At 33.2% G+C, this 14279-nt stretch overlaps 2 protein-coding genes across 2 annotated transcripts in view; one reads left to right on the top strand and one right to left on the bottom strand.

Annotated features, from left to right (window-relative positions):
• Positions 1-9420, bottom strand: part of LOC125834525 (disease resistance protein SUMM2-like) — a 23701-nt gene extending 14281 nt beyond the window's left edge. Inside the window, exons 1-2 of the mRNA XM_049513656.1 lie at positions 9404-9420; positions 9261-9319 (exon numbers count right to left, since the gene is read on the bottom strand). The gene's annotated coding sequence lies outside the window, so the exon portion shown is untranslated. The remainder of the gene's footprint in view (positions 1-9260; positions 9320-9403) is intronic.
• Positions 6253-14279, top strand: LOC125834524 (uncharacterized). Its single transcript, XM_049513655.1, has 5 exons — positions 6253-6421; positions 7150-7640; positions 7726-7838; positions 12916-13142; positions 14158-14279. Exons 1-5 carry the CDS (start codon positions 6253-6255, stop codon positions 14277-14279), a joined length of 1122 nt encoding a protein of 373 aa, XP_049369612.1.

The raw sequence follows: 14279 nt of genomic DNA, 5'->3' as shown, positions 1-14279 counted from the left end.
AGTGGTCATTAGTTGTTAGTAACTTATGTAACCACCAACTCTTCATTTCACTCATTATTCTATCTTTATGTCTTGTAACTTATGTATCATTTGGGCTATTCATTTGGCAAACTGACGACCCACTATCTTCCTATTCATTGCAAGGAAGAATCCATCACTTATAAATAGTGTGGTCTTCCTTATGTTGGGTAGAAGTAAAGACAACAAGAGATGTACAAGAAAATATAGAGTGAAAAAGATGAGTAGTATTATATTGAGTTTATATTGAGATTAGTGTAGTGAAAGAGAGAGTTGAGACATAGAAAAATATTCTAAGTCTTCAACTAAATTCACTATATACAAAATAGAGTATTATATGTTGAAGGAAGGTGTTCTTTTGTGGAGCTTTGGACTCTTTAACTAATTCGGAATTGCTTGAGTTGTACGACATTGTTGGGATGTTGTATCCTGGAGGGGACAAGTCAAGAGTGATACTGCTCAATCGGTGTAGATTATGCCGCAGTGGGCTTGAATCTCCTTAAAGAGAGCGAGATATCCGTGCCTCAGCCTAAAAAATTGTTTATTCATTTTTGTCATTTTATTCTCAACTGTAATTTAATATATTTGTGGTATATTACACCAACAAGAAGAATTGTAGGGTCAAACAGAATCAACCACAACAAAATCACGTGTAGCAAGGAAATTTTAATGAAGAGACAGAAAAGGAATAAGAAAGCTTGTTTATCGCTTCTCACGAAGAAAACACAATCAATAAATCCTCATTGTCCATAGAAAGTGGATGTACGAGTCGTATGTCACACAATGAGTTACTGTTTCACACACTTTACAAGACAATTAAAACTTAAGTTGGATGAAAAATGGTGAATCATTACATGCACATGGGAAGAGTTTAGTTGCCTTTCAAACTATACAAGGTACAAAATTAGTGTATGATGTGTTGTATGTTCCATGTTTAGCATGTAACTTGTTAAGTGTGGGACAAATGATGTCTAAAGGTTATTCCTTATATTTTAAGGTAAATCATTTTTTGGTTTTTGACTCAGAAGATAGTTTGATTGTTAAAGTAGAGGTGGTGAATAAAACTTTTCCTTTAGACAAAAATTTTGATGGTGCAAATTTTGCAAGTATGGATGAGTCATGGTTGTGGCAGAAAAGATATGGGCATTTTAACTATGTTACTTTAAAAATTATGTATGAAATGGACTTGACTAAGGATTTACCTGAGATCTCATTGTCTAAAGAAGTTTGTGAGTCATGTCAAATAGGTAAGGTACATAGGAAAATTTTTTTCTAAAAGTGCTAACTAGAGGGTAATGGAAAAACTTGAACTAGTTCACACTGATGTGTGTGGACCTATGAATACATCATCTTTGGGCCAAAATAAATATGTGTGCTCTTTATTGATGAATTAACAAGGATGACATGGGTGTATTTTCTGAGTAACAAGTCTCAAGTATTTTCAGTTTTCAAGAAATTTGAATTGTTTTCCTAAAGACAGTAGTCCTATGCTAAAGGCTTTGAGGTCGGACAATGGTGGTGTATACACTTTAAATGAGTTCTATAATATTGTGAAAATATGTGGATTGATCACAAACTGACAATAAGTTATTTAGAATAAAATGGAGTCTGAGAGAGGAAGAACGGGACTGTAGTTGAAATGGCTAGATGTTTTTGCATGAAAAGAAACTCCCACAAAGCTTTTGGGCAGAAGATGTTTATACTTTAGTATATTTGTTAAATAGGCTGTCAACTAAAGCTATGGATGGAAGAACTCATATTGAGACATGGAGTGGAATTAGACCATCAGCTGAGCACTTCATTTTTTTTGGTTTGATATGTTATTCTCATGTTTCTTCAGTCAAAAGAAGTAAACTTGAACCGAAAGATGAATTGGGTATCTTTGTTGCTTATTCATCGCAAGTCAAAGAGTTATAGAGTTTCCAACTTGCAAACAAAAACCATTTCCATCAAAAGAGATGTAGTAGTTACTTATTGGAACTGGGATTAAGAGAAAATTAAGAAAGAAAAAGCAGATTTTCAGAACATGAATCCCCTGCCTGCAACACAATCATTTGGATCTCAAAATCTGGAAGAAGATGAAGAATCAGAGGGGGAATCCTCACTTGATTCGATAATTTTGAAGACAAAGTCCCATTCTGGGATATATGAAAGATGCAATGTTGCAATCTCGGAATCAAATAGTTATTAAGAAGCATTAAGACATAAGTTTGGATTAAAGCTGTGAAGGAGGAGATTGGTAGGATAAATAAGAATGATACTTGGAAGCTGGTTGATAAGCCCAAAGACAAAAATGTAATAGGGGTGAATGGGTTTATAGAAAGATATCTCAGTTTATAAATACAAAGCAGGGCTTATTGTGAAAGGTTAAGCGCAAGTTGTTGGTTTGGATTATAGAGGCACATTTGCACCTGTTGCATGACATGATACAGTAAGATTTCTATTTGCTTTGACAACTCAATTAAGTTGGAAGTTGTATCATTTGGATGTGAAATCAACATTCTTAAATGGAATGTTGCATGAGGATATTTATGTTGATGAACCAGAAGGCTTTCAAGTTGTAGGAATGGAGGATAAAGTCTCCAAACTACATAATGTTGGATATTGTTTTTTGGAGACGACGGGCACAATCGATTTCTCACAACTTGAATTTTATTATATCAAAGTAAGGACCCGCTTCGGTCTTACAATCTCGATCACTAACTTGTTGTTTGCTTCAGCAACACTCTTTACTTAGCACTCACTCTTGTTTTCTTGCTTACTTTCTTGGTTTATTACTTACTTGATTTCTTTCTTGGTTTGTTGCTTAGTTTGTTGCTTAGTTTGTTGCTTACAACTCAAATGGACCACCTCTATTTATAGGAGGTGATGGAACAATCTAGCTAAACATATTTTTCTACTCTATTCTAGAATATTCCTCCAACTACTTAATTCTAGAACTACCCTATCTAGAACATTTCTAGACTATTCTCTCTAGAATACTCATTCTAGAGATCTTCCTTCAATTCTCTATAACTCCGAAATATTCTAGATTTTTCTTGACTTATCTTAAGTAAATAATTAAGTTGGTGATGAATTCTTAACACTCCCTCTCAACACCAACTTAATTTTTCCTTTGCGTCCGTTGTGAGCAATTCTTGCTCTGCAAGCATCATGACGTCCATGCCCTTTGAGAATCTCCTCCTTCATCGGATTATTTTGATCCCTACTCGTTGAAGCTTCTTCAAAGGTAGTAGCATCTTTATTGTTAACCATCTCTGCTAATGTTGCATCTATATACTTGGCATTTGAGCATTTCAATCGTGTCTTCCTTCTTAGTTGAGGTTGCAGATCTTTTTGGACTTTTTCTTGCAACAGTTTTGGAGTTTCATGTACTCTTGTTTTCCATGAATTCTTATTTTCTCCTTTTGAAAATATCTCCTCTGTATGTGAGTTATATTTTTCACATACCTCTTGTTCCTGTTCAGCCTCCCTTTTTTGTCTCTTCTAATATTGCATCTATATACTTGGCATTTGAGCATTTCAATCGTGTCTTCCTTCTTAGTTGAGGTTGCAGCTCTTTTTGGACTTTTTCTTGCAACAGTTCTGGAGTTTCATGTACTCTTGTTTTCCATGAATTCTTATTTTCTCCTTTTGAAAATATCTCCTCTGTATGTGAGTTATATTTTTCACATACCTCTTGTTCCTGTTCAGCCTCCATTCTTTGTCCTTCTTCTTCAAGTTTATATTGTAGCTCTTGCTCCAATTTCCTTGAATCTGGAAATGAGACTTCATTGTACCACCATGTTGGTGCTTCATCAAGTACCACATAAGTTGTCTCGGTTAACATGACATATATTGATTCCAACCTTTTCCCTTCCATTATTGGTGTGCTTGTAACTTTTAAGTTTCGATATACTTTTACGTCATTTGGCCCAAACAAGACATAGTTACCAGAATCTAGTAGTTGTGATACAAATAATAATTTTTTCTTCATACCTGGAACATGGTAGACATTTTGAAGTTCCACTTGTCTTGAGCTGTGATGAGGCACAAACAACATCTTGCCAATATGAGTTATTAGCATTTTTGAATTATTTGCAATCACCACTACTCGACCACCTTTATATTCACTCATGTTAATGAGCTTTTTCTCATCACCAGTCATGTGATTGGAACATTCTGAATCAATGATCCAATCATGTTCATAATCGACCAATTTCTCACTTAAAGTTGCAAGTGCAATCTCATCTTCTTTGTTAGAGTGACAGGTGACAGGATCCTCTTGTTGATTAGTTTTTTCAACTGCATAAGAGGTCTCGAAATCCCAAACTTCTTCTTCATCTTTTTGGTTTTTAGAAAAAGTAGCTATATTATAACCTTCAACTTTCTTGTACTAGCAATCTAGTCTCTGGCGTAGTGTCCTTTCTTTCCACAATTGTAGCACTTCTCCATTTGTCGGTTGTAAAAGTCTTTCGCCTGCTTGTTTTGTCGTTGACTTCTTTGATGTTGATTCTTTTGGTCTCCCCTGACCGTGATCCTTTCTCCGCTTCTCTTTTTTGATAGTCTTGTCTTTTGATGAAAAACGTCTTATCTTCATCTTTTATAGCGAGACTTGATAATGGCTTCTCCAAATCTTCTTCATTTGCCAATAAATTTTCTAACTCAGATAAAGTTGGTTCTGTGGCCCACCCCCGTGTGGCTATAATTATGCCTTTGTACTCCAGCCTTAGACCATGAACAATGATTCTTCTCATTCTTGTCTTCGTGATAGCATTTTCAGGATCTAATTTTGATATTTCATCATATATAGATTTTACCTTTGAGAAGTATTGGTTGATTGTCATATTTCGTTGAGAGATCAACAAAAGCTCATTTTCAAGCCTTTGTAATCTTGCATCATTCTTATTTGTAAAAATCGTTGCCAAGGTGTCCCAAAATTCTTTGGGTGTCTTGGCATTCTTAATTCGTTGCAAGAACTCATCCTCAATTGTTACAGAGAGAACAAAAATGGCCTTTCCAGCTTTGACCTTTCACATTTTTGCTGCTTCAGCATCTGTTGGTGGTGTAGTGTCTGATCCACCGATGATATCCCATAATTCTTGGCCAAGAAAGTAATATTGCAATTTTTTGCTCCATGATCCATAGTTGCTTGCGTTGAACTTCTCAACGCTATTGAGAGTGCTTGCGAAATCTGCCATTGATAAGTGTCTCACGACTTGTAGCCTCCAACAATAGCTTGTAAGATCTTCTTTGAGTTACTATCTCGCTCTTATCCACCAAGCTCTGATACCACTTGTTGGATAATGTTTTTTGGAGATGACAGGCACAATCGATTTCTCACAACTTGAATTTTATTATATCAAACGAAGGACCCGCTTCGGTCTTACAATCTTGATCACTAACTTATTGCTTGCTTCACATAAGGCATTGTATGTATTAAAGCAGGATCCTCGAGCATGGTACAATGATCATCTTATTCATTGTGGCTTTAAGAGTAGTGAAAATGAAGCTACTTTGTATGTGAAGTAGGCTAAAAGTGAAAACGAAGAAATGAAGTTATGGTAAATCAATTCAAGCAAAAAATAGAGACCAAGTTTGACATGTTAGATTTTGGTGAAATGAATTACTTTCTGGGAATGGAGATTCATCCAGATACTGATGCAATCTTCATTTCTCAGAGAAAATATGCATGGGATATTCTTGAAAGATTCAAGATGGAGAGGTTCAAGCTTATATCAACCCCACTGGCAGTTTATAGGAGTCTAATTGGTAGTTTGTTGTATTTCACAGCAACAAGACCTAATCTCATGTTTGCGGCAAGTCTTCTGTCGAGATTTATGCAAGATCCAAGTCAAGTTCATCTTGGTGTTACTAAACAAAATTGTTGATTATTGTATTTGGTTTAAAAAGGAAGAGCAAGAGCAATTGATGGGTTATTGAGATAGTGATTGGGCATGAAGCATTAGTGATATGAAAAGTAAATCTGGATATATGCTTTTACACTTGATTCATGCATGTTCTCATAGAATTCAAAGAAGCAAGACACAGAATACATCTTCTGCAGAAGTAGAATACATCATCGTTGTTGGTGCAACTAATTATTAGGATTTTGGTTAAGAAAGATTCTAAGTGATTTGGAGCAAAATCACAATCACATTTAAGTTTTTTTTTTCACCCTCATTCACATTTAAGCTACTGTCAATATATATGACCAATGTTCCAATGAAACATGGTTGTAGCAAGCATATAAAAATGAAGTTCCATGCTATCAGACAAGCAAAAAAGGATGGTGAAGTTAAATTTGTTCATTGCAGCTTAGATCAGCACATTGCGGACATTATGACCAAAGCTCTTCCTAATGTGAAGTTTGAAGTTATAAGGGCTAAGCTAGGAGTATCCAAGAAAAATCTCAAGGAGGAGTGTTAGAAAATGAGATTTTCCTAGATAGTCTTTAGTTTAATAGTTCTCTTTTGAATATTTTGTCTAGTTTGTAAAGAAATAGTAGTCTTGTTTTATGGTATATGTCTTGGTAGAAAGTTCAATAGGGGTTGGATAGGTATCGTCCTCTACTAACTTTTGAAAAGCTTATGTAGATATATGTGTGTGCATTTTAATTTGTAGTATGTTATGAATGAAGAAAAAACTTTTCTTTGAACCTTACTTTTTGCTCTGACGTTCCAAATTCTAACAATAGTGAGAAGTGTAATCTCACTGGATGCAACCAAGGGTTGGTCCATAAAATAATGCATTTTTACAAGGGCATCTATATGAGGAGGTTTATATGTAATTGGCACAAGGTTTCAAACACAATTCAAGGGAACTAACCAGGTCTGTAGGTTGTTGAAGTCCCTCTATAGGCTCAAACAAGCCTCAATAAAAACGGAATAGAAAACTGATCACTACTTGTCAAACACCTCGCTACTTGTCACGTGTTATGTTTAAGAGAAGATCCTTGATATTCTTCTTTCATTTGTAAAACATCTCCTTCATGTATTCTCTATGAATGAGTTAGATTGATCAATTTGACCCAATACAATGTGTAAACAATGACCAACCTCACCACAAGAGGTGATATTTATGTTTATCATAGAGGTAGATAATTATTTCTTGAACTTAACTTGCATATATACGCAATGTCAAATTTTTTAGGGATAATTACCTTTTTGAGTTGTCCTAAGAAAAATAATAGCCAAAAATTGAATGAGGTAGTCCTGATTGATGAGACGCGCAATGGAGTGAATGCTAAGTTAGAGATGTGGAGACAGACTTTGGAGACTAAAGGTTTTAGTTTGAGCAGGATTAAGACAGAATATGTGGAGTGCAAATTCAATGATGTGATGCATGAGGTAGGCATGAAAGTGAGGCTTGACACCCAAAATATACCCATGAGAGCTAGATTCAAGTATTTTGGGTCTACAATCCAAAAGAGTGGAGACTTCGACGATGATATCACACGCCGTATTGGTGCAGCGTGGATGAAGTGGAAGCTGGCCTCTGGAGTCTACCACAAAACATCAAAAGTAAGTTCTATAGAGTGGTGGTTAGACCAACTTTGTTTTATGGGACTGAGTGTTGGTCAGTCGAGAAATTCTATAATCCCATGTCTAGAAGATGCTTGTTACAGAGATGAGGATGTTAAGGTGGATGTATAGCCATACTAGGAGTGATAGTATTAGAAATGAGGATATCTGAAATAAGCTGAGTGTGGCCTCCATGGTTGATAAGATAAGGGAAGCAATACTGGGATGGTTTGGACATATATATGAAGAGGAGATAGATAGATGCACCTGTGAGAAGGTAGGAGAGGTTGATTATAGAAGGTACAGGGAAAGACCGAGGTAGGCCGAACAAGTATTGAGGAGGGGTGATAAGACATGATATGTCTCAGCTTCAAGTTACCGAGGACATGATCTTAGATAGGAGGGTGTGGAGGACTTGTATTAGGGTAGAAGGGTGGTAGGTAGTGTAGTGTTGTCTTGCTCAGAGAGGCTGGTGCTTGCAATGGTACTAATTGTAATATTTTAGTTGTTGCTTTTTATTTTATCATGGTTTATTATTGTTTGTTAAAAATAATCTACCCTACCTATGTTCTTTATGGCATTTCGATTATCACATGATTTTATTGTTGTTTTTGGTTTTTTTGCACTGTTTCTTATTTTGATTTCTCTTCATTTGTCTTCTTCTTCATACTTGTTGCACTTGAGTCAAGGGCCTTTCGAAAACAACTTCTCTACCTCGGTGAGGTAGTGATAAGATTTGCATACATTCTATTCTCTCCACACCTCACTTGTGGGATTTCACTAGGTATGTTATTGTTGTTCTCTATATTAGTAAGTATAAATTCACATTCCACCAGTTTCATTTTTTTGTCTTATTTTCCCTTTCTTATGACAGTTTTTTTTATAAATTATACCTAGAAATATGACATGTATAAGAGCATAAAACCAAGGAAAACTTATCGAAATCTCACTAGTTTAGGAGCTAATTACTTAGATACACTCTAGTTTGCAATATTATGAATTTTACCAGATTTTGGTGCACCCAAATACATCCAGATACATGTATTTCGGGATACATGGGTCAAAATTAGGTGTAATTTGTTCTAGATACATTGTATATGGCATACATGTATATCAAATATATGTATATAAGATACATGTATCTCAGGACACATGGGTCAAAATTCGGTGTTATTTATTTTAGATACATTGTATCCAAGTGGATATGTATGTATATAGGATACATAAGTACATAACAAATCTTGTTTGCCTCCCTCGCCTCCCTCCCATCTCGCTCGTCACTCTCCTATGATCTGGTATCTCATATACATGTGAATCACACCAGATACATACACATGTATCTAGTGTGTATCTAGTGTGGTTCACATATATCTGATATACTTGACTATCTCGCTCGCCTCCCTTCCCTTCTCGCTCGACTCTCTCTCTCTATTTTAGTGTATATGGTAGCAAAAATACATGTATTTAGGTGTATCTTCCTCAATATATGATAAGAAATTTTTAATTAGTGGTAAGATACGAAAACTATTTGAAAGTATGGGTAGAATTAGTATATATGGTATGAATATACGTCTAATAAGGTAGTTTCCCCTAAAATTAAAGGACATGATGTCACATTCTACATATTTTTAGTTTAAAACCATGAGATTTAGTAGTCCTCTTTACTTTCTTAATTCTTAATACAGTGTCAAGTCAAAATCATACAAACACATTATACGAGTTAGGAATAGGGGAACTTACATATACACTTCCTATATATAAGTCTGAATTGTTGATTAGAAGAGTAAGTTTTTTTCACCCTGCATAATCAGGTAATGCCCTATTAATAATATGAAATAGTTGAAAAAATGTTGACAAAAGTAGTGGGAAAATTGAATTATTACCTGTGAAAGCAGAATATGATCGATGTAAACCATCAATTTTTGGTATACAAGATGGAGAAATGTATGGCATTTTATAGTGTAAAAATGTAAATGGCCATAGTGATGAGGAATCTTCTACGAAAATGGACATGAAATGACTGAAGTAAGTGGAAAATTCACTCATCAAAGCACTCTATCAAAGACTTTCGCCGCCACATTTAAGTCTAATCCGTGGCTAAGTTAATTACTTATTTATTCTGGTCTCGGATTTAAGTTTTTTTGAATACGGAGTCATTTTTATTAGAGAACACTTTAGTCCCAATGTGAAATTTTCAAGCGAGAATCTTTGAATTTAAATTCTTGTCACGGAGGAAAATATTAAAGATAAGGTATAATTTAATTAAGTTATTCATAAACTTAATTGAGTAATATTTTTTTAAAAAATTGTTAGTCGTCAACTTTAATCTTAAATTATGATACTTATTTTAGATTTTTTATTTTTTATTTTTTATTTTTGGAAAAAACGACCGTTAAAATGATTGAATGGAAGGAATATCTATAGTATTAATCAAGTCACGTCACTTTTTATTTTCTAATCTTCCTTTACTTGCACTATCCTTCCTCCAATTCGCCACTAACGGCCCAACCTTGCAATTATTGTTAATTTTTTTTTAATATAAACTAACCAACTTCTTAATAAATTATTTTTCTAATTGATCAAACTAAGCGATTTGATAAGATTTCGGGATGACTCAGTTGGTTTGGAGGGTGGTCATTCACACGGATGATCCGGGATTGATTCTCCCTCAATACCTGTTGAGTCGAGCTTGTCGCATTGGACTTGTCTATGTGGTTTACATACCCTGTGTGGTTTCCAAACTATTACACAGTGAAGGTTTATCCAGTGCTCACCCAAAGGACAGGTTGTAGCAAAAGTTACAACGACCGAGGTTTATTCCAGATTTCAAAAAAAAAATTATAACTTATAAAGTTAAATCGCCTAATTAACACAAAAATATTACACGTTTCATTGCTAATTACAACATCAAATTCAAACATTGAATTGAACAATTAGTTTAAGTAATTTTTCACATTTTAGAAAATGAATTAAAAATGTAATAAAATTTCCAGACGAAACTGATATGTGATGATAGAAGATGAAAAGGAAAAAAAAAATGTGATTGCTTTAATTTGTGTCTTGCGTACATCAAACGAGCCCGTTTGGATTGACTTAAAAAAAATAACTTTTGAAAAGTAATTTTTTTGAAGTGCTGAAAGTTATTTTAAAAATAAGTAGTTATATGTTTGGATAACAGTGTTGCACTTAAAAAAAATTGTTGATGTGATTGACAAATATGTGTTGTTAAACACTTTTTTTTATCAAAATGTTTGAAATATCCTTAAAACTGTTAACATAATAAAGAGTTGATTAATTTAAGGTTTTTATTTCTAAGAAAAATTAAAATAAAATTAATTTATAATTTAATTCAATTTCAATAACTTAATATTTAAGTTAATTTTAAATGTGCAACTTATTTTAAATTTCAAAAATATATAATTTGAATAGATCATATGAAAGAATTTGGGAATTGTTTAAAAGAATTAAGGGTAAAAAAGTAATATATTTGGTCAAAATAGAATGACTTTAAGTTTTAAAAAAAAGTAAGGGCCACCCTACTTTTATTTGACTTATTTTAAGTTGTTCTTATAATTGTCAAACTCTCTCACAAGTCAAAAACTGACTTTTAAGTCAGTTTGACCAACTTAAAAGTCCATCCAAACGGGTTTTAAACTAAGGATACGTATCAAAACAAAAAAAAGGAAAATTTCATTATTTTAATTGTGTCTTGTGGTTTAAACTAAGGATACGTAAAATATATAAAATGTTCTTTAATTTTGTGATCTTAAACATTTTATGTGAAAAATTAGAATTAACGAGTTGTCGGTAAAAGGAAATACACATTCTCTTTTAAATTAACTAAAAAAAAAAGTAAGACAAACCAATAGAAACACAAAAAATATATATTATATGTTGCTTTTCATTATAGTGTTTAATTTTTTTTTATTGATGGTTGGATATTTATTATGAAAAATGATATATATATATTGTGCTTGTGCTTGTGGATGGTATGCCAAATAGATACGTTCCAACTTCTCGAGGGTTGCGACAAGGGCTCTAGGTCGAGCATCCAATCTTATTAAGAGTTGTCTTTTCAACCCTCATTTGAATTGATCAGATGTTTGAGCATTAACAAAACTTAATTATTAAATTACCTTTAGATAGATGAACATTTCAATTTTAAAGAGCGTGAAGAGAATAAAAACATTTTAAATATTAACAATTTATTTATTTACCATAGTTTTGTATAATAATCAAATATGCAAATAAAACTCAAGTATAAAATAAAGTAAAATGTTTACCTTATTATGTATGGTGTTATATGCTTGATTAACAAAATGGAACAAAAATTGATAGCACAATGTAAAAAGGGAAAATGATCTGAATTTTATCATTTAAGATTGATATATACCTTATTATAAAAGTGGTTTATATATACTTCTGTTACACAAACAACTCATATGTACCATTTTTACCTCTAATGGAAGAGAAATTTTAAATTTTAAATTTAGTTTTTAAAAAAATTATTAAAAAAAAAAATTCATGTACATATTTGATCTTTCACACACGTATTTTTATTTTTTTTTGCCTTTTTGATTCAACAAGTAATTTGAACTTATTATTTTGATGGTCAAATTAATTTTTTTATTAACTTTCTAGTAAAATTTCTCATACATGTCCTTTTTTTTACGGGAAAAGGATAAAAAATGCCCTTAACCTATTAGAAAAGGTTCAAAAATGTCCTTCATCCAACTATTGGGTTAAAAATGTCATTTCATCCACCTATTTAGATCAAAAATACCCTCAAGGTTAAACTTAAGTATAAACTTACCCTTCCTTTTAACATATGATGTGACATAAATAATTTCTTAAAATTAAATATATAATATTATTTTTATTGGTCCACATCTAACTACATCTAAATTCATTTACAATTATACCCATTAACTCAAAACTTCTTTTTAATGACCCAACAAATTAAACAGATTTATTTTCTTGGAGTTTCACCAATATCTATCTTGAATATAACAATGTCACTCACTTCTGCTGCATTGCACACTGATTTAGTTAACGTTTTGATTAGTATGTTGGAATCCTCTTTTCTCTTTTCATTTTAAATTAGATAAACAAAGTTTACACCTTTGGCCAAAACTAAAAACTATATCTAATGGGGGTTTGATTTTTGATTTGCAAATGCAATAAAATGTGTTAAGTCATCATTCGCTTGTATTATCAAAAGTTTCTCAGAAAATGATGTTAGCCGTGAAAGCACAAAACTGATCGGAATCTGCTCAAACCTTTCTGAAACAATGCGTCGACTCCGAAAATGTTGAAGCTTGTTACACCCTCTTGGCATGGTGAGTATTCTACTGTTAACAAGGTCGAGGAACCGTTTGCGTCCTTGATGGCGAAGGCGGCAATTAGCTCTCACGCGCCGTCGCTCTATTCTCTCACTGTTATCCAGCTCAACCGCGGCTGAAACTGCTGCCAGCGAGCGAGAGAAAAGCGGCGAGTGCCGCCACGAAACTATCGCTGATATGTCTCCTGTCGGTGGCGGTGAGAGCAGCGGAATGGAGCAGATGGAGAAGCTCCAGAGGTTGTTTGGCTTTGTGGATTTAGAAATGGGTTTTGAGTTCATGGGTATAATTGTAAATTAATTTGAATATAGTTAGATGTGGACCACAAAAATAATACGTATTATATATTTAATTTTAAGAAATTATTTATGCCACGTCATCTTCTGTTAAAAGGAAGGGTAAGTTTACACTTAAGTTTAACCTTGAGGGTATTTTTGATCCAAATAGGTGGATGAAGGGCATTTTTAACCCAATAGTTGGATGAAGGGCATTTTTTAACCTTTTCCAATAAGTTAAGGGTATTTTTGACCCTTTTCCTTTTTTAACAAACACAAAATAAATTACAACAATTATGAAAAAAATTGTTTTAAAATTTTTTGGTATTTTCTTCTCTTTTATCGTTCACACTTCTTTTTTTATTTCTCATATTTTTACAGTAAAGAATGAAAGAAAAAAAAAGTAAAATAAGAATAAAAAAACTCAAATATTGATAATCAAAGAAATTAAAAAGGATCACATATACCTCTACATGATTTCTTAAAAATTAAAAATCAAGAAAATAAATTTAAAGTTAATTTTTTTTTTCACTTTCTTTAGATAAAAAGGAATATGTAAGCTCTTTGTAACATTTAAGGGGTCGTTTGGTTGGGAACTAGTTATCTCAGGATTAATTATCTTGATATTAGTTATCCTGAAATAACTTATCCCACCATGTATATGGGATAACTTATCTCATCACTATGCTATAAATGGTGGGATAAGTTATCCAAACATGTCAACCAAACAAGACATTTAAATTTTATCCCAGGACTATTTATGTCTATCCCTCACACCAAACGATGCATTTTATAACAAGGACATATGTAAGGAATTATCAGAACATTAGGCTCAAGTGTCAGAGGGTGTCTAAAAGTCGCGTTAAGTCAAGTCTTGTTCATGGGTGTGAAGCACACCACATCTATGAATAAGAGGCTATGAAATGTTTTACAAAAATAATTCACTTCTTTCTTACTCTCAATCGTACGATAGAGTTCAACTCTATATGGTCCCCTTCTAATTCGTGTTTTACGCGTTTTCAGAGATCATGCCTCTCAGAAGAGCCTACATCAGAAGGAACAGAAATGAGCAACAACCACCTCCAGCTTCAGCAGACCCTTTGGTTGAACAAGTCTCTCATGCCGAATTCAGGGTTGCTTTCTAG

Source organism: Solanum verrucosum, unplaced genomic scaffold (assembly GCF_900185275.1).
Source record: "Solanum verrucosum unplaced genomic scaffold, falcon-dt-bn FXZP01000287.1, whole genome shotgun sequence".
In the NCBI taxonomy this organism is placed as follows: Eukaryota; Viridiplantae; Streptophyta; class Magnoliopsida; order Solanales; family Solanaceae; genus Solanum; species Solanum verrucosum.
The sequence above is the reverse complement of the archived record's forward strand: the minus strand, read 5'-3'. Positions and strand labels throughout refer to the sequence as shown.

Bases quoted from the DNA above. Each gene is read 5' to 3' on its own strand.
- LOC125834524 (XM_049513655.1), top strand. From the start codon at position 6,253: ATGAAGTTCCATGCTATCAGACAAGCAAAAAAGGATGGTGAAGTTAAA. The intron at 7,641-7,725 runs GTGGATGTATAG...ATGGTTGATAAG, and splicing joins ACAGAGATGAGGATGTTAAG to ATAAGGGAAGCAATACTGGG. The intron at 7,839-12,915 runs GTAGGCCGAACA...TTGATGGCGAAG, and splicing joins AGGTACAGGGAAAGACCGAG to GCGGCAATTAGCTCTCACGC.